General features: G+C 31.6%; 1 protein-coding gene across 3 annotated transcripts in view; it reads left to right on the top strand.

Annotated features, from left to right (window-relative positions):
- The first annotated feature begins 592 nt into the window (after positions 1-592).
- Positions 593-19,474, top strand: part of LOC129229610 (caprin-1-like) — a 48,334-nt gene continuing 29,452 nt past the window's right edge. For 2 of the 3 annotated variants that reach the window (XM_054863952.1, XM_054863949.1), the window contains exons 1-7: positions 599-792; positions 5,160-5,222; positions 8,302-8,388; positions 10,476-10,637; positions 14,887-15,055; positions 16,244-16,416; positions 18,583-18,763. In XM_054863952.1, the coding sequence (XP_054719927.1) occupies positions 679-792; positions 5,160-5,222; positions 8,302-8,388; positions 10,476-10,637; positions 14,887-15,055; positions 16,244-16,416; positions 18,583-18,763 (949 nt within the window). In that variant the 5' untranslated portion in view covers positions 599-678. Of the gene's footprint in view, positions 793-5,159; positions 5,223-8,301; positions 8,389-10,475; positions 10,638-14,886; positions 15,056-16,243; positions 16,417-18,582; positions 18,764-19,474 lie in introns of all 3 variants that reach the window. The other variant, XM_054863950.1, reaches the window with a different exon arrangement.

The raw sequence follows: 19,474 nt of genomic DNA, 5'->3' as shown, positions 1-19,474 counted from the left end.
CAGAACCGAAGAGAATGAGTGGATTTTCTCATGGAGATGTAAAAGGTGGTGAAAAGGCTGAGAATAAAACGAGTGTTTTTGAGAAGGTAATTTTAAAAATTCCCGAAATATAAGTATTATATATAAAATGAGATGCATAAATGGAGATTGAAGATGGTGGTAGAGTCCCAACATAGGGACTCTAAATCCTCGAAATTCTCGTGTCCATTCTCACATCTCAAAATTTCTGGGTTCTTTGTATCTCAATCTACGACCTGCTTGAGAAGTATGACCAAGCTTTTGTATAAAAGCCTCACATTTTTGTATAAAACTACATAAATTGCATTTTCCTCCAACGCATTCTAAAAGGCCTCCATTTTTTTTTCCCCCAAAATGCCCGGCATACCAGAAATAACTGGTCCGAAATTTCAGTCAATGGAAATATGAAGAAAAAAAAGTACCTCAACACTGTTTTCATGGCTTAAATTGTCACAAAATCAGGATAAGGGAAAATTTTCGAAATATTGCAGAACTCCTTACGTTTTTTAAAACATAAATTTTCATTGATGTAATTTTAACAGACGTGGCAACAGTAACTTCATTTGTCCATTCACGCAAATAACGAAGACTTTTTGTTAGGATTATTTTCGCCGTCGTGATACAATAATAAATGTTTTGTCAAAATTAGACAGATAAAGCATGCCTTCAGCTTCTGCAAAGCTCGAAAAGCAAACGTCTACTGAGACGTTTGATCCTGTTAAACAAGTTCTAACTATTGTTGAAAAAAAAGTTCGTAATTTAGAGAAAAGAAAGGTTTGTATGAGCGTCCTTTGAGTAAATTCACATTTATTTTTTGTGTCGAGGAATTGTTTTCCTATTAAAAAAAAAATCTTTCTTAGAGTACTGAGTTAAAAGAATGTTCCTCGTTACTTTTCCTTTCAAGCTCAATAAAGTGATAATAGTGCTACAGCCTTTTTCGTCTTAATGTCTTAATAATTCTTGCGACTCGTCGAATATAAAAGTGTTGATGTGTAGTAAGAAAAATTAAAAATCGTGGATCGATATTTTAAAGCACTTTATTGTTTTCTATGCATATGTTGGAAAAAATGTTATTTGCCGCCTAACTGCGAGACAAAGTAAAATCGGCTTCAAACTTGCGTTTTGTTTCTCAGTGATATCAAACTGATAGAACCCTTAGCATTGCCAAATTAATGTAAAATATAATCGTACGGTAACTATAAGAAAAGTATAAAACAAGTAGAGAACATAACTTTTGTGTCATGATGAAGAACAAAACATTCTGTTGAAGTTAATTTATATTTTGTAAAAGTAAAAGTTAACTTCAATAGAGATTTTTCAAATGTACTTCTTCAGGGGTGCCCACCTGGGGGAAGGGGGTGTTTTGAGGGGTATTTTTTCATTAGTAGGGGGTTGTGTCCTTTATCTTAGGGAGGGGGGCACCCCTGACTTGCATGCGTTGTAGGAAAAAGTAAAAGTGGTATTTGTCTAAATTACTACTTGTTTTTAATTTATTTCTCATTTTCTCCAGCAAAAGATTAGGAGTCTAAGATCAGTGGCAGCACGAGAGCAAAAGTAGGCGTCTGCGATGCAGTTTTGCAAGGCCCTTTTAATCATAAAATATTTTCAGAGAAATCATTGAATTCGTGGAATTAATTTTTGTACTAACTATTGGCACTTAGAGTCCCCAATTCACTTAATTGCTAGGACAAAAACATTTCGTGACTAGTAGCGCAATCGAAAAGTTTTTGGTGGTGTGGGGAAGGGGTGGCACATTGAAGGGGAAAAAATGACCTGATAGAAAGGGGGGTCGGGGGGTCCACACCCGGAAATTGTTTTTAAAATTTGTCTTTTAAAAATGCCATTTTAGGCTTTTTTTGCCGATGTTATGGGAAAAAATTTACAGGGTCTCGGTGGAAATTTCTAGAAACTGAGGCCTTAACAACGCAATTATAGGCCATATTTATTGACTTCAAGGTCAGAGACTGTCCTAGATTGATCTTTTTTTTGAAAAAAAAGGTCAAAAACAATCCCCTGCAAATTTTCGAAAATTGAAGCTTCAAAAACAGAATTTTAGACAAACTTTGAAGAATTTACGGGAAGGAAGGGAGTTCTTCCCTCAAAAAATTTTGAAAATTACGGTCCTAAAATCTTCAGCAATAATTTATATTCAGGAGCCAGTCCACTTAAACTTTTTGTTAATGTAGTTTAAAAAACCTAATTGCTAATGATATAAAAGAAAGGTGGTATGGGGACCCTTGCCCGAATATTTTCTGAAATTCAAGCCTTAAAAATGCAATTGTAAGGCCATATTTTGTAATTTTAGGCTCAGTAATCTTTGAAATTCAAGCTGCAAAAACATAATTTTAAGTGATTTTTGATGTTTAGTATTTGGGAGCTTTAAGCTGGAAATATCGCGAAATTTAAGATCTGGAAACGAAATTTCAGATGCTCCATAATGCTTTTGGTGTGCATGTGTATGGAGGGATGTGTTCGGAGGAGCAGTATTTTGAATATTTTCTTATTTTTAGACGAACTTAGGAAACAAGAAAAAGAAAAGAAATAGGACGGGGTGGGGAGAATAGAGTTAGCTGATCAATAAGCTGTAGCTACTGAGTATTTTAAATTCAGGTCCCGACAGAATTAGGCCCCTCGTTTGCTAAGGCTGGTTCTGTGCAGTCTCCGTTGCACGCACTATTTTGATTACTTTTGTGTCTGTTGCATTTAATAAGAGCTTCAATTGAAAACATGGAAATTTCTTAAAACTTTTGAGAATTTTGCGAGGCTCTATCTGCGCGAGGCCGTCGGCATTGCCGACGCCTAGCACCGCCACTGTCTGAGATATTGATAAATAAGGTGAATAAAATTTTGTAAGCCTAAAGCTGATACTTTGAGTGTTCAGAATTACTTGGGGACAAAAAAAACCAGTTATTTTTATTCCAGTTCTTCGCTTTTTTTATGCATTAGAAGCAATGAAAATGATATCAGGGGTAATAATTTTCTGGCTAGTAATACCAAAAAAAAAAAAAAAAAAAAACAACCTCAGAATTTAGGTTTTTTAATTCATGATTCCTAAATTTCCCTGTAAGAATTAAAAAAATGATTAGCCATTTTGAAAGGTGTAATTCAATACTTTAATAATTCAAAATAAATTTAATTCATAATATGGCATATATTATGAATAGAAGCATTCTTAAACTCCTAAGTATCCATGGAATAAGATGGCACAGAAAATAATCCATGATAAATGAGTTTTGCAGATGGTCTACAAAATACGTAAAAAATGGTGTTGGTGCAATAACTAAAAAAATAAATTGCACTCACATGCGTTTTTACACTGTCAGGGAGGAGGAAGGTAGGAATAAGAACCTCTAAAAACTAAAAGATTTTGTGTATTATAGTCAAGTTAAAAGGAGTACAATTGCTACATTCGGCAAATCATGGCTGAAAAAAAAGTTTTAAGTGAAAGACAGGAGATAATCAATCAGCAGTTTATTGTTGTTATTCTTTCTAAGCTGTCTGGAATGTTTCTATTGAAAGGAAAGTGCTGAGAAATCCTTTAATCCCTTAAAGGTTCAAAATATGAAAAACAATCTAAAACTTCAATTTTGGTTTCAAACCTTTTCCTATGGCTGTTAATGTCAAAATGTTAATGTTGTCATTAACATTTTGTCTATGTTAGGTTGTATGCTGCATGATATCATTATACACTTTTTGTCTCTTATCAATGCTTTTGAGAGATATAAAATATTCTTAGTCTTTTGTTTGAAAAAACCGTAACATTATTGGTGATGCAAAAGGATAAGATATTTTTCAGAGAGCCTATGAGAGTACATGGACCTAATTAGGGACCTATGTTCCCAATTAAGCCAAATTATCCTTCTTTGTTAAAACTGCTAAAAAACATAATTGAAACTTTTGTTTTCACTTTTTTTCTTATTTTTTATGGAGTCATCTGATAAATATACAAAAGCTAGAGCCAATTCCGTCGCCAATGAATAATATATATACAGTAGAAGACTGTTATAACGCGCACCTTGGGACCAGAGCTATTGCGTTATACAGGTTTTGGCGTTATATAGGTCGTTTCATAAATTTTGGAACTATTATTCAGAATATATCTATCAATTAGAGCTTCAGGATAACTTTTATCGGCAAGGAGTATTAAAGCACTAATTATACAATTACTCATTCAAAAATAAATATGTTTCACAATCAAAAGAGAGTGAATTATCTGACATTCTGATAGCTTTGTGATTTGCATAACAGCTGCAATTTCAAGAGCCATCTGGTACTTCTTTTATTGTGAATACTAATTTTCATTTAAGAGCTTTGAATTAGAACAGGAAGGTAAAAAACTGTTTCAAAATTTAATTTGCCTGACATTTTTTATGTTTGCAAGACAAAACAGAGGAATTTTTTAACTTTAAAGCCTTTTGTTTACTTCTGAAAAGTTGTGCGGTTTATAGAGAATTGCATTATAAAGGTATTCTACTGTATTAGGTTAAATGAACTTTATTGTGACTTTATTTGATGCACTTACCTTATATAATAGAGATGAACTAAGATACTGTGAGAAAATTCTAATTCTTGAAAGGGTGCTTGCCGTAAGTGAAAGTTTGGGAACTTCAGGCTTATAACATTGGATCAATAGAAGAGGGTTGACCCGCCTACCCCGTTTCCTTAACTACCCCACTGTTAGAGCTAACTATTTTTATAATACGGGAACCCCGGTTGAGAAATCCGTTGCAAAAATTTTGGATATAGACACATGTAAAGTTCATGCTCTAGTTAAAAAAAGAACTATTTTATAAAGCAGTTCAGATGTTCAGAACAAATTTTGTACATACAATTTTTTCCCACGATTTAATGTACCTTGATTAGTTGGGGCTCGGATTACCGCAACTCTACTGTACTTTGCAGCAAAAAAAATGCAAAATGTGATAAAGCAACTTTTTTCAGCTGGAGCTTGTTGCCAAAAAAAGTTTTGTAATGTAATGCAAAACTTTTTGAATTCGAAATCTGCAATTTTATGTAGCTAAAATTTGAGAATGAGTTTCTTTATATGGGTTTTGATGTTGTGCAATGTGCTTTGCATTTTTTAAAAATAAAATTTTGAATGTAAGCAACAAAGTGATAAATGATTCATTTTATTTCTTTAGGGAAAGCTTGATGCTTATCGACAAGATTCGAGGAATGGTAAAGAACTTAATGAAGATCAAAAGGTGATAAGAATGTTTTGACTAGCTTTTCTTATTCTATGTCATGTAATATGCACTTTAATGAAGTGGATTTATGTAGTCTGACAACTGAATAATGAATATTTAAGTACAATTTCATTTTCAGAAATTCATAATGTCATCAAATACAATTTTTTTTTTTTCAAAATTAAGTCTTTCAATTGTTAAAGAAGAAAGAGTAACCATTTGTTCCTTTGAGCAGAAAGAATCTTGTGACATAAATATCAGTGTCATCGCTAGGGGGGAGGGGGGGGGGCGAGAGGTGTGGTCCGCCCCGTGTGTCACCCATCTGGGGGGTGACACCCAAAGTGGAAATGCAAGTTTTTGTAAAATATGAAGCTAAGATTTTTAAGACTACAAATTTGAAAATTTTCAGGGGGATAAGCCCCCGAACTGCCCATTTATATTTGTTTTTTGTACATCAGCCCACTTGAAATTTCGTTATAACACAAATGTAGTTTCTGAAAAGTGCATGAAATTCATGTTCCCTTTTTTTTTCTTTTGAGCTTGAAGGGGGGGGGGATGACACCATAAATTACCTCCACGGGTGTCACCAATGCTAGGTACACCACTGTAAATATGAACTACAGTCGACTCCCGCTACAACGCGATTCGACTTACGCGAAATGGCTACAACGCGAATTTTTTCCCGAGTAACGAATTTTAGAGCTAACGCGAAATTTTCGTCCACAACACGAATTTTTTTTGGAAGAAAGTATCTGCTTCTTATTGGCTGCAAAATATTTATTTTGGAAATGTTATTACATTCCTTTAAGCATCACTGACAGCAAAAGTTCTCACACCAAACTATTCTACGCATCGCGTTGTTAGTGCATCAAAAAACCACTCAGTATCTTTTATTTATTAATTTTTTTAATTCTAAATATTAAGTGTATGAAATTTCTGGCACCTCAGAGGCACCTTTATCTAAAGTTTGTAAAGATGGGAAGAAAAAGAAAGTTTCTGATTTAAAAAAAAAAGGCTTCAATTCTCGATATGCTTGAACAACTACAAAACGTTGATGGTAGCTCGACATTACTATGAGTGAATTTTCCATACGTACAATTAAAAGTCAAAACAAAAAGATATCCGTAAAAGTTCACAACTTAGTTTCAATATTGAAGCTTGCAGAGCAAAGTAAATATTATTAAAATAGAAGCTGCTCTTGTATTGTGGATTAAAGAGATGAGAAAGAGGGGCTGTGTGTGTTGCCCCAAATTGAAATGTTATAAAAGAAAAGGCGAAGCAACCATATTTAAAAATGCATTAGATGGGAATAACAATCTGATCATGGAGCATAAATCATCATTATCTTCCTTTTTTAACTCATAAATATTATTGTATCTACTGTACAGTACTGTTATAGTTCAGCATTTTATTAATGCATACTTTGCATACCGTGTTGTTTTATTTTATGTCTATATCTCCCATTCATTTTGAGCATTTTTAAAATATTTCATGTTGAATAAAAGTTTTTTTATTTTTTAAATACGGTAAAAGTTCAGTTCTTTATTTAAGAAATTCTGATGTGTAGTTAAGGATTTTTTTTTAAAGCAGTTTGAGGGGTGTTTATACATGTCTAAAAGAATTCGGTATACTTTAAAAAAATGTTTTACTTATATTTTTCCACAACGCGAAATTTCAACTTACGCGAGGAGTCTCGGAACGCATCCTTCGCGTAAGTCGGGACTCGACTGTATCTGTAGGAGGGGAGAGCATTTTGAATGAAGAAGAATTGTGAACATCTCGGAGAGCAGAGTTGTCCTGTCCGCCATCTATGTCAATTTCCATGCCACACAAAATGTAACTAGAAGAGTTCACTAGTCCAAAATGATGTGAATGAGCCTGAGAAAAGTTATATTTTGTTAGCAGGCCGAAAGAAGACATCGATAGTTCTAGGGAAGTCACTGGGAAAACAATGAAAAAGTGCTCTTGCAAGATTTTTGAAGACTTTTCCCTGCTGGAAGTTGCAAAAACTGCACACAAATACTTGCTTGTGCCACAGTTTAATGTTTTACTGATTAGCACCCAGGAAGGCTCAAGGGAGAAGCCTCTTTTGCAAGCGTCTGCATTTTCACTACCTCGTAAGTCACAGTGGCTATGAATCCATTGTAGAATTACCTTCATACAAGAAGTTAGAGTATTGATGATGTTCCTACACTGGAATTCAATTACAATAGGAAAAAGTCATGGATGAAGTATAGTATGGATTGTAGCCTGACTACCAACGAAGAGCACAAATGTCTTTAAAAACCATTTGGTGCTTGAAGCTGAAAATATTTTGATTCATGTGTAAATGATAAAAAACATACTGGGATAACTTATGCTACGAAGTAGGTTGAAAAGCAAGAAATAATGCACATTCAAACTTAAAAAGAAAATAATTTTGTTTTGTAGCTAAAATTTTTGCAATTTTCTTTCATTTAATCCAACATTGTTTGGTTCAGTTAATTTTATTATTTAGCTATGATTCTGCTCTCTTGAAGATTTTTCTGGGCAGATTTTTGTTCATTTGTTGATGTAGTATTTTCTTAGGTCAACTCATCACAACATAAATTAATTGCTCTGCACTGCATTAATTTTGCTTTTAGTGGTACTATTACTTTTCACTCCAGGGTCCTACCACTATTTGTGGTTTAACCAGTTGGAAAGGACCCTGAAGACAGCTCTGGTTTTTTGATCCAGACCAGAAACTGAGCAATCCCTTGGTCCAGCACCCCCAAAGGTATTGTTTCACTTGGAGGACTTTGTGACCACGAGCGTATTATTTAACGTCCCCCAGTCACCATTAATGAAGACGGTGGATTTTCGACCAGCGGGGATCGAACCCAGGACCCTCTGGTTACAAGTCCAATGCCTTACCAATTAGGCCATAGCATATCAACCGACACCTAATTTGTCAAAATAGCTAAAATGAATCGTGACAGATTGATGTAAATTCTAAAACAAGTGTAAATACATTTTGTGTTTTGGTGTTTGTTAAATTAGTATAGAATGGTATTTTTATGCTTGATGTTTATGTATTTAATATTTTTAATGACAAAAAAATCAATCCATATTTCAGAAAGCAGTGGAGAAATATGATCAAGTATTAGAAATTTTAGATTTTGCGAAAGAACTTCAGAAGCAGTTTCAAGGCGTGATACAAGAAGTAAGTATTTTTTGCAATTAAAAAAATATTTTTGTTGCTGATGCATCATAGGTGGTGGAATATTTACATTATTGCAATTTATACAATCTAAAAATATTAATTAAATCACATTTTATTCCTTAACAATAACTTTTCATTAAAATGAATTTCAACTTAACAAATTTGTGGGGACTTCATGAAGAACTCTTTAATTTATAATGTTTACTGAAAATTAGGCATGAAAGTTTTCTGCATTTTTGTAGAAGTCTACATTTTTTAAGGTCTTTCTGACCGTTTTTGAAATTGATCTGAATAAATCAGTTAAGAAACCTTGGCCGAGAATGTAGAAGGGGAGCATTTTACGCTTTAGAATCGGCAGGAAAATTAATTGAAGGAATTGACTCTTTTTGTTGCCTTTTAATGCCCTCCCAATGACATTTTTGACCAATCATTGAGATACTCTAGAAAATTAAGTATGTACTGAAAAAAAGGTTCGAATAATTTTCATCAGTTTTAAAACAGGTTTCTAGTAGTTTAAGCGAATTTTCCTAATTTTTGGTACCTACAGTAAAAAAAAAAAAAAATGTTTTGGAAACGTGCCAGCATCAAGCATTTTATGCAAAAATTGTAGGTATGTTGGAGATCCTTTTGCATTCTACAAATACTTTGATTATTTCAAAAGTTGAAAGTCATTTTAAAGTGATTTTTTATCTGCTCAGTTTAGATTTAATTATTTCCCTCATTTTTTTGCTTATTAAATCATTGATGTTATTTAATGTTCTGTCTTATGAATTTATTTTATTATTAAATGCATATTCTTATTTTGAATTTCTAATGGAGTTCAGCTTTCTCTCCCCCTCCCCCCCCCCCCAAAGCACTTGTTCATACCTGTAAAATTTAGGCTTTAACAAATCTCGAATAATTTTTACATTTCAGTTGACTTTCAACGCCATACAATATTGAATTACAATGTGTGTCTTGAAAATTGGTTCCGACACCTTTCTTGCAAATTCTTATGTAAAATGACCCTCTAAATCCAAACAAGACTCCCATTTTCCCTTACCACCCGCAGTTTCTTGGAGACAGCTCTTTACATTTTCCCCTTTTTGATAATTTAATGGCTATGATTTTGATTTTCAGGGAAAAGGAATGTTATTTTCACCATTAAATTTCTGAAGGGCTACAGAGGTGAACAGCTAAATAAAATCAACATTTGGACCAGGAAGGGGGGGGGGGCAGGGGCGGATGCTGAGAACTATTTTAGGGGGGTTCATGCTGACAAATGACCCCCGCCCCCTAATGAACGAACATACAGTTTTGAGTGCGGAAAACTCCTGAAATTGCTTGGGGGTCAATGAAAAACGCACCAAATCAACCAGAAATAAGGCACCTAATTAAACTGCGATAAACATTGCAAATTAAGTTCATAAGCATGCAATGAAACAAAATAGTAGTGCAAATATTTACTTAAAAAAATAATTGTTAAATTGAAAAGATACTGTAACTTTTTACGTTTTTTGCATTAAATGTTTTAACCCAATGTGGATGGATGTTGTTGTTGACGATTTAAAGGGGGGGGGGGGTCATGACTCCCATGACCCTCCCCTTGTATCTGCCTCTGGGAGCGAGGTGGGGGGGAGGGAGGCGGTCTCCCTTAACAAGCAAGTTGTCAATGCTTATCTCCTAGCACCATAATTTGATGGCATTGATGTTGGAGATTTTTATTTCAATGGAGAACAACTTGCAAACATGTGTACGATCTTACGGAGTAAAAATATTTGAGAAAACTGTTGTCAGCAGGGATGACATCTTGCAAAAAAAAAGAAATGCAGTAAGCTGATGATAAAGAGGAAGTACCAAGTGAAGATGAGACTGAAAAGGATACTACACATGAAAGAGAAACCAGTTCAGAGATCAGTCGTCCTATATTTTCTATAAATCCTTTATCTCTGCATTTTAAAACTATTCACTGTTCAGATTATTTATCAGAAAGTAATCAACTGCATGTCCTGTTTATCTCAAATTCAAAATTTCATAAATTCAAAATATAGAGTTTCAAATTGATGAGGTAGTTTGACCCAAAATGAACTTTTATTTTCTCTTTATAGTGCTCAAAAGCGCAGAAGAAAGCAGCCAAGCGAGAACAGTTAGAACGCCAGCAACTAGAGTTGCAAAGGATAAAAGAAATTATTGTTTACCAAGACCTACTTACTAGTATGGGTGGAGAAGATGTTAGACAAGACTTTTTAAATGGAACTAATGGTGCTGTGGTAAGAATTAGTTTTGAAATATTATTTAATAATTTTGTATTAAAAAATATTTTTAATATCTTTTCTTTCAAGCTCTGTTGCAGAAACAGCATGATGCTGGGAGAGAAAGTTCGCAGACCATTTCTTAGTTAAAACAAAAAAAAAAAAAAAACCTTAAATTTTTTTAAACTAAAGATTTTCTTAACAATACATTTCAGCATGTAAAAATTTGTATGTTCTAGGGTATAATACAGTGATATTATCTTCATGTAGTTTTAATCATTAGTTAATTAAATTTTCCACTCTAATGTTAGTTCATCTAGTAGACTATCTGCATTTTTTTCTTTTATTTTTATTTTCTGCTTGTAATTTGATGACAAGACAAATCTGTATAGAAGAATTGTTCCTTGGGCTATTTAGTTTTTGTTCTTGGAAGAGACATTTGTCAATGACATTGCTAAACTTGGTTAAATGTTTGACCAGTTTCTGTAGCTGTAGAATACGGAAGGGCGTTTCCCTGAATTTTCTATTTATCGTAGTAATGTTTATAATAGCAGAAAAATATTTCTAAAATACATTTCTTGTATTTCCTGTGTAATCGAATAAGGTATGCCAGAACCATTGATGTGTCACAAACGTTGACATTCGTTTAAGCGTGGCTGACTGCATTTATTTCATTAATGTTTGAATAAAATTATTCAGCTAAAATCAAGAAACTCCAGATTTTCTACTGTAGAACTTTTATTTTGCAAATAAGTCCGATCCTCCAGCTTAAAACATAGCCTTTTGGACTCAATTGCTGAAATTTAAGCAAATATGTATGGAAATTATTTCACTTTTTAAATATCCATTAAGGTGATCATTCAATGTTTTTACAAATCTCAATGCCAAAATTTTTGGCAGTGATACAGAATTCTAAGTCTATGATTGGCGGATTTAAGGTCTTTAGATATAAGTAATTCTATTAAATTAAAAAAAAAGCCTCTTTAGAACATTTAATCCGTTCAAATTTGCTTTCCACTTTTCTTCAAAAATCAACTTACAAAAACAATTTTCAGGGTTCGTACGTGTCATGGAAAGTCATGGTAGAAAAATAACAGAATTTCAGACCTGGAAAAGTCATGGAAAATTGAAATTTTCATTGAAAGTCATTGAAATTTATTTCAAGTCATGGAAAAATTTCCTGTACAAAGAGAAAGGAACAGTAACTAAAAGAGCATTAGAAATCTTGAGTGATTTAACAGGGTGGCGACAGATCAGGGAGATCAGGGAAAAGTCAGGGAACTTTATTAATCAGGGAAAAGTCGGGGAAATGTCAGGGAATTTTGAAAAAATAACAAAAAAATCAGGGAAAATTGATTTTATGAAGAAAAAAAAAATTTTTTTTTTGCTTTATAAAATTAAGTACTCTAATTCTCTATGCATTATCCGCCAATTATCTGTTCAAAGAAAAAAAAGTGAAATTAATGAGTTGCGATTATACACTGCCGCATATTTGTGCATCTTTTTTCCTCAATGTCAAAGCAATGAATCTTAATTACTCCCCACAGGATAAACTTCCTAAGATTTCTCCTGTGTCTGTTATGTTAAATACAGTAAAATAAACAGTCATACAGGCAAAGAGGAAGCCTTCATTAATGCCGTAGCTCCTTTGCCTTTATTCCATTGTCTTGAAGTAATTAGCATGCTGTAATCACAATTTCAAGAAGAAATCTTTGGTTTTTGAATTAATACTATAAAAGCTTAAAAGTTATTACTTCTTCGCGTTTTTAATTTAATTGCTAAAATTGAACTTTTAATAAAAAAAACTTTGTTTTTTGCCGTTATACTATTTGTTGTCACCACATATTATAAAGGTTTTCTTTTCTTCAGACTTAAGTGATTCTTTTATTTTATAACTAAATTGTATTCTCCTTTTATATATTTTGAAATTAACTAATTGCTTTTTTCTTTCTTTTTTTGTTCTTGCATTTCAAGTTGTTCTTCAAGTTGTTTGTTACAAAAGCAAACTAAGTTTTTTTTTTCGTTACATACTGAAATCATTTGAAATAGAGTTAACTTGTGTATTTAAGTAAATATCTTTATTTTTTTATTGTTAAAATGCTGTATTCATTCATTAAAATCTATGTTCTTGATTAGAGAAAAGCTCCCTATGAATGGATGTCAAATGATTTCATCTTTTTTGCATAAATGTGTCGATTAGTTATATAAGAATAACTACATTACTTTTATTCTTTCGCTATTACTTGTTATTCTTGCAACAATCATTATACTGTTTGCAAATTTAGTTCAAAATAATTTCAATTATTTTTTAGTTCTCTCATAAATACATATATGTTTTTAAGAGTGATTTTAATAGTTTCTTAAAATTCTTATGCTAAATGGTGTCTGGAAGTAAAGTTTTTTTTTTTTAAATTTTCTATTAAATTTCCATGTAGAAAAATTTAATGTACTATTTTGTAGGTCCCCCCCCCAAAAAAAAAAATTGACTTATGATATGATTTTTTTAAAACCATTTTGTTAAAAAAGTAGCATCTTTTTAAAATATATCTTTAGTTCAGCAACTTTACACAACTTAAAACGTTTAAAATACTGCATTTTATACAAACATACAATGGATTTCAAGTAGAGCAAAGAAAGAAAATCACTATCATTGGTAACGTAAATCAGGGAAATTTGGTGAACTTAATCAGGGAAAAGTCGGAACTTTTTTTCACAGTTCCTGTCGCCACCCTGTTTAACAGTATAGCATATAAAAGCTATTAAAAGTGAAAAATTGAACGATCCAAAAATCAAATCTCAATATTGAAATCTCATTGCATCCACTTCTGTCGCAGCCGCTCACGATTTTTGGCGATGTGATTTTACTGCCTGGACAGCACTTATTTTGAATTTTTTGTTATTTTCAACACTTCTTATGTTTGATATTCTGTTGTAGCAAAATTTCACGTTCTTAGTTTTGCCACGTCCATTAAAAAAAAAAAAGCAATTCAATTGCTGGCGAGTTCGATTCCATCACTCGTAAGGACTTTATTATTAAATTTATCAGAGTTTATCTTAATTTGTTGAATGTTTTAGAAAATAAAGCTCTTAAGTCAGGCGATAGAATACAGAAAAGGAGGAATTCTAATGCTCTAAAACAGTAGTGCTCAACATACGGCACACAAAACTAATCCATGGCGACCCACTGCTACGTTCAATGTCTGGAATTAAACGTGTTCTGGAATTTCTGAACCTATTAATTTATATACATTTGAAAATATGCATATTTGTAAACAAAACAAATATACTTTTGAATCAGATGATTGATTCATTACTGAATGGTTTTTTCAAAAAAGATCTGGTTTAGAAACATAAAGAACTAAACTATGTGGCTTTATTTCAAAGAACCAAAATACTGTCAAGTTACGTGGATGATTAAAGGCACTGTTGACACTAAAAGATAACTTTTGAAGCAAATTTATTGAAACTTAGTGATGACTCATTCAACCTTTGTCCCATTCAATATCATTCTGCCTGTTTTTAAAAAAAATATCAGACATTTAAGCATCATCATATTCGCTTCACTGCATTTTTACTTTACTTAAATTTATATGATGAAGAAAAATAAAAATCATTTAGTTTTTTAAGTGTGCACTTATATTTTTTCTATTACGAGTAAGTGCTTCAATGAGACTGTGGCATTCATATAGACATTTTGCTAATGCTCATTTCCAAGTATTACCAAGTTTGAGATTAAATAGTGCTATTCTCTTCGTGTAACGAGGTCATGAAAATTTTCATTGAAGTCATGAAAAAGTCATGGAATTTTTTTATCCAAATAGAGTATGAACCTTGAATTTTGCTTTTTAATTGTTTATCTTTAAAAGTGTCGCTTACGATGGGTAAGGCACACACCGTAAAATTTTTCATTTCTCTAATAAATCTTTCGATGCTGCGCTTGCTCCTGAAAATACGGTAATATGAACTTCAATTACAAGATTCAACTATGAAATGTAGAATTCATTAAATTAGACATGATTTCATCGTTCAGTGCACATTTAAACAGTGGTTGGTTATGTTTTGGGTCCACCGTTTTTTACTTCAGAACTTGACATGCAGTTTAAAAAAAAAAACTTTTCAAACCTTGCTAGCACAAACTTTGATATTATGTGTATCATGCAAGATCCATAAAGTAATTCACTTTAAGTTGACAACTTATTGAATGAACAACATTACATTGTATTTAATAATTTAAGTTCAATTATAAATGGTTTTCGTTTAATTATAGAAATTATCTGAAGAGGAGTTGAATAGTCTTGATGAATTATATAAAGCTATTTGTCCTGAGAGAGATACAGATGCTGAAAGTTCTGAGTTCGATCAGTTGATGTCTACAGCTGCAGAACATATTCAAGCTTTATTAGATTCAAAAAGTAAAGAAGCATTTGGCACTACATGTATCCTTTTTGCAAATAAATCTAAACAATATATATATATATTTTAAATTTTAAACAGTTTGTGTTAGTGTGCTTCAATCTATAAGGATAAATTTTCTGATTTGGCACCAAAAGTTAATTTCATAAATTGAAACTTGTGATTTATTGTATTACAGTGAAACCTATGTAAGTTGACCACCTGTGGTGCTCTACTTTAGTGGTCAACTTAAACAGGTGGTCAACTTACTGAGGTTGATTTATATGATAAAGGCTAATTCTGTGCCTGAAAAAAGCGGTCATCTCAGACAGGTGGTCAACGTCACAGGTTTTACTGTATTTAGTTATTGCACTATATTGGCTTTTATAGCAAACAATTGTCAGCCGAAAATTAATTAGGGAGCTCAGTGGAAATTCGATTAAAACTTGCATAAAAGTTACAATAACTTTTTATTACTTTTATTTGTATTTTCAAGTACTGTATCATTTTACTTCTCATATTTTTAGCAGAGTTTTAGACAGATATTTAGAAATTTTAAGACATAATGTCATAACTCAACACAGCTTTTAATTTCAAACCCAGAAAGCTGAAATTGCAAAGTTTTTATGTAAACAAATCAACATATACTTTAGAGATAATAAACATTAATTTGGCGATATTGTAGCAAAGCACCGTTTGTTTCTCCTTTACATGTTTTTATCATTTATACAATTTTTAGATTGATAACTGCCAAGTCCAATACATATTAAGATTAACATATACCTATTATATGCTTCTTTTTTCATGCAGTCCCTTCAAAAATGTATAAATGGATCTACACTGGATTTGTTTTCCTAGTTACAGTATGTGTGAGCAATGTTAACTCTTTCTCATCCACTATTTTAATTTAAAATGATTATGAAAATATTTATACTTTTATTTTTTTTCTCTCTTTCTTGGTGTTTTTTTTTAAAATATTTTTGAATAAATGATCCCACTGAATTTTGCGTTTGCCATCTGGAAAAGTCAGGAAGAGGAAAAAAAAAAAACTTTTTGTACTTAAAATCATTATTCAGGAGTCAGATTGTGCCCTTTGAGCTATAGCAAAATATTGAACATCTCTCCTAAAACAAAACTTGTTTTTGTCTTCATTTAATAAATCCTATGAATCTTATATTATTTTTTTAAATAGTAGGTTATGTTTGTAGCAGTAAAGTCCTATACAATAATAGATAAAGGAATAAGGGAAACTCTTCAAAAAATTCAATTTTGTAGCTATTTTAATAAAAGTGAGAATGAAATGCCAGCAGAAGTTGAATCAATTGAAAGTGTACCAGAAGATAAAGATACTAAAAGCTTAGATCAAGATTATGCACAAGAATCCGACGCTACTGTACGAAATGAGGTATTCATTTACTCTATTTCTTTATTGACTTTGTTTGAAAAATCTTAAAGCATATTTTTTGACTCAATAATACGTTTACAAAAATATTTTAATAAAATTTCTGGCACATTTTATAAATCAGTTAGACAACTTGAAAGAAAATAAGCATAATTTTTGTGGTGTAACTTGAAATTTTAAAAGAAAAAACAAAATTAAAAAGCTTATACTGCCGTGCTAAGCATAGATGTGGTATCTGCACATTTTATCAAAATTGAGTTATTGTCACCAGGTGATCGTTAGTAATTTAATTTACCTAAATGTCAAGTTTTTTGGCGATTTGTGAACGCGAAATATTAAAAAAAGCTTTATGAAAAAAGTCGTAACTGCATAGTTTGCGGAGTTTGCTAAGGCAATTTGAACGTAAGTGACAAATACTAAGCCTTTAAAGTGGTATCTGTGCAGTTACTACTTTTTCCTTAGTATTTTTTGTAGATACGACTTTTATATCTTAGTAAAGCAGCGTATTTAATAATGTAGCAGTTTATTGTAACACAGAATATTAAAATTAGTTTACTGTTGAATAGTTGATACAGGTTGATAATAAAAACTAATACAACTTTGCATAATTGTTTAAGTAAATATTCAGCTTTTTCTATTTAAATGTTTATTTAAAATGCAAATTCTAAAAATGAAATGCATGTAAAATATTCATATTTAATTCTTTCATGCAAAAAAAAAAAAAATGCGTTTCATTCTACGGCCAGTAATATTTAAGTATCGCCTGCTGTCAAAATTATCTTCATGCTCGGTAAAAATGAATCTAGAAAGTAAAACATTATAAAAAACACATTCTTTGAATAAAAAAAACAGAAAATTGTAATGGATTACAGTTTTAACTGTCCGGAATTTTAAAAATGGTATCTTTCAGAAGGTAGATTCTGTTAGATTTGTATTAACAAAATAAAGCGAAACAGCTAAGTCTAAAGAAAGCAGATGTTTCAGTATTATTTAAGGATACTCCGAGCACGTTTTACTAAGCTATTTTTGTGGTATCTGTGCAGATACCCCTAAAAATGCGTAGTAATTGTCACTTACGGTGAAAATAGCTTAGTATATGAAAAAGTTTTGAAAAGAAAATTTGTCGTTACTACATTTATTAATTTTAAATTAACATTTTTACAAAAATACTCTCTTACGGTTTTTAGATAAGTCATTTACGAAACAACTACTGCAAGTTGAGCATTTAATTAAGTCATAAATCAAAGAAATGAGATGTAAAACTTTAATCGTCAATTTCTCGTTTTGAGCCCTACTGCAGATACCACATCTGTGCTTAGCACGGCAGTATAAGAGCTCTTTAACATTTAGAAAGGAATGCAAACTTGATCTAAGAAAGTTCTTGAAATATTTATATTCTGGGAGTTCTTTTTTTGTTATAATAGTTACCGTTTGAACCAGCACAGATGCAACTAGGACTATTCTGTATTACTAGAAACGTATGAATTTAGTCATGTATAAATCAAATTTTCATTTAATTCAAAAGTTCTGCTAATTCTTTTAATTGATACCCACTATTAATAGAAAGGGTGATTTTTCTATGGGAAGAGATAGGTACCTTTGAGTCGGGTGTTTGTGACCCGAAATTTCCTAGATTTCCGAAAATTTTGGTCTGGCAATATTCTAAAACTGAAAAATTATATTAAAAAAAAAAAGAAAGAAAAGAAAACTTCAAAAATGGTTGATTTTAATGACTTTTAGATGCATATTTGAAGAGTTTTTAGGGGGGGGGGGGAGGTGAGCTTCCGAAAATTTCAGTCTTCAGAAAATTTCACTTGAGTCCACTTGTACCCCTGCTTTGAGTGGAAGGGAATTGAAAATGTATGTTAATTGGCTTTTTTTACTTCTTTTTTACTGTTTTAACATAAAGTTTTCTTTGTAAATAGGTTTCTTTGTACTCATGAATTTATTTTACTGAAAATGATTCTTTCGTTTCAAATTAATGTTTGCATACTTGTATAATAATCCAACAAAAGCAGAAGTGAATTTTTGCTTTATGTTTAGCTAAACCTTGCAGATATAAATGTTTTCATTTTTTTGCAACTACTAAGCTATTATTGTTTTTAAAACATTTCAAAATCAGATATGTAATTTATAAGTGCAATAATATTTGTAAAATTTATGATGTAGGTTGAGGACGATTTACTGGCACAGCAAAGTGGTCTAAGCACAACTGCTCAGATTGATAGACCATTTTATCCCATGGAAAGCTCATCTCTATATTCTGAGCAGAGTCATCCTATTCAAGAAGTTTTATCTGTTCAAGGCAATTTAAATTTTTTACAAGAGTCCCAAATTGAAGTGGAAGGTGGCAAGTTAATTCTTTTTTCTAACCAATTTTCAAATATTCATAATACATACCTGCCAACTCTACCAGTTTTTCCAGTAGTTTCCTTGATTTTGAGCATTTCTCCCACTCTCCCAACTTTTTATTAAAAATCTAATGAATTTTATAAATCTTTGGGAAGAGCTCTTTATTTATGGAATTTAAAAAAAAAAAAAAAAAAAAACCCTGTGCATACCTGCCAATTATACTGGTTTTTCCGGTAGATCTCTGGATTTTGATCATTTCTTTTGTATATGTATATAATGTAAAAAACATTTGGTTGTACCTAGAAGGATAATGAAAAATTCCTATTCTTCCCTAAATAAAAATGAAAAATCTCCGACGTAATTATCTACCGGATTTTTTAATCGGCTACTGGATTTTTCCCCAGTAGATGTTGGCAGGTATGCCTGTGAGATTATCTTTGTAAAATGTTTGTCCAGACGTATGTACTCGATGAGTTGAAAGCTTCCTGCTTAAATTCAAACTTAAGTACATTGAAATCTAGCATCATTATCAATGCTTATTTTTTGTTCAATATATATATATATATATATATATATATATATTAAGCTTTAATTTACCTTTTCTTCCATTTCATGTTTCAATTAATCATTTTATGCGTCAACATTATCAGTGTTTATAAAGTTTGATTTAAAAAAAACTGTACATTAACTTCTAATATTCCGTTACATG

This window comes from Uloborus diversus, chromosome 9 (assembly GCF_026930045.1).
Source record: "Uloborus diversus isolate 005 chromosome 9, Udiv.v.3.1, whole genome shotgun sequence".
Taxonomy (NCBI): Eukaryota; Metazoa; Arthropoda; class Arachnida; order Araneae; family Uloboridae; genus Uloborus; species Uloborus diversus.
Note: the sequence above shows the minus strand (reverse complement) of the source record. Positions and strands in the feature narration are given on the sequence as shown.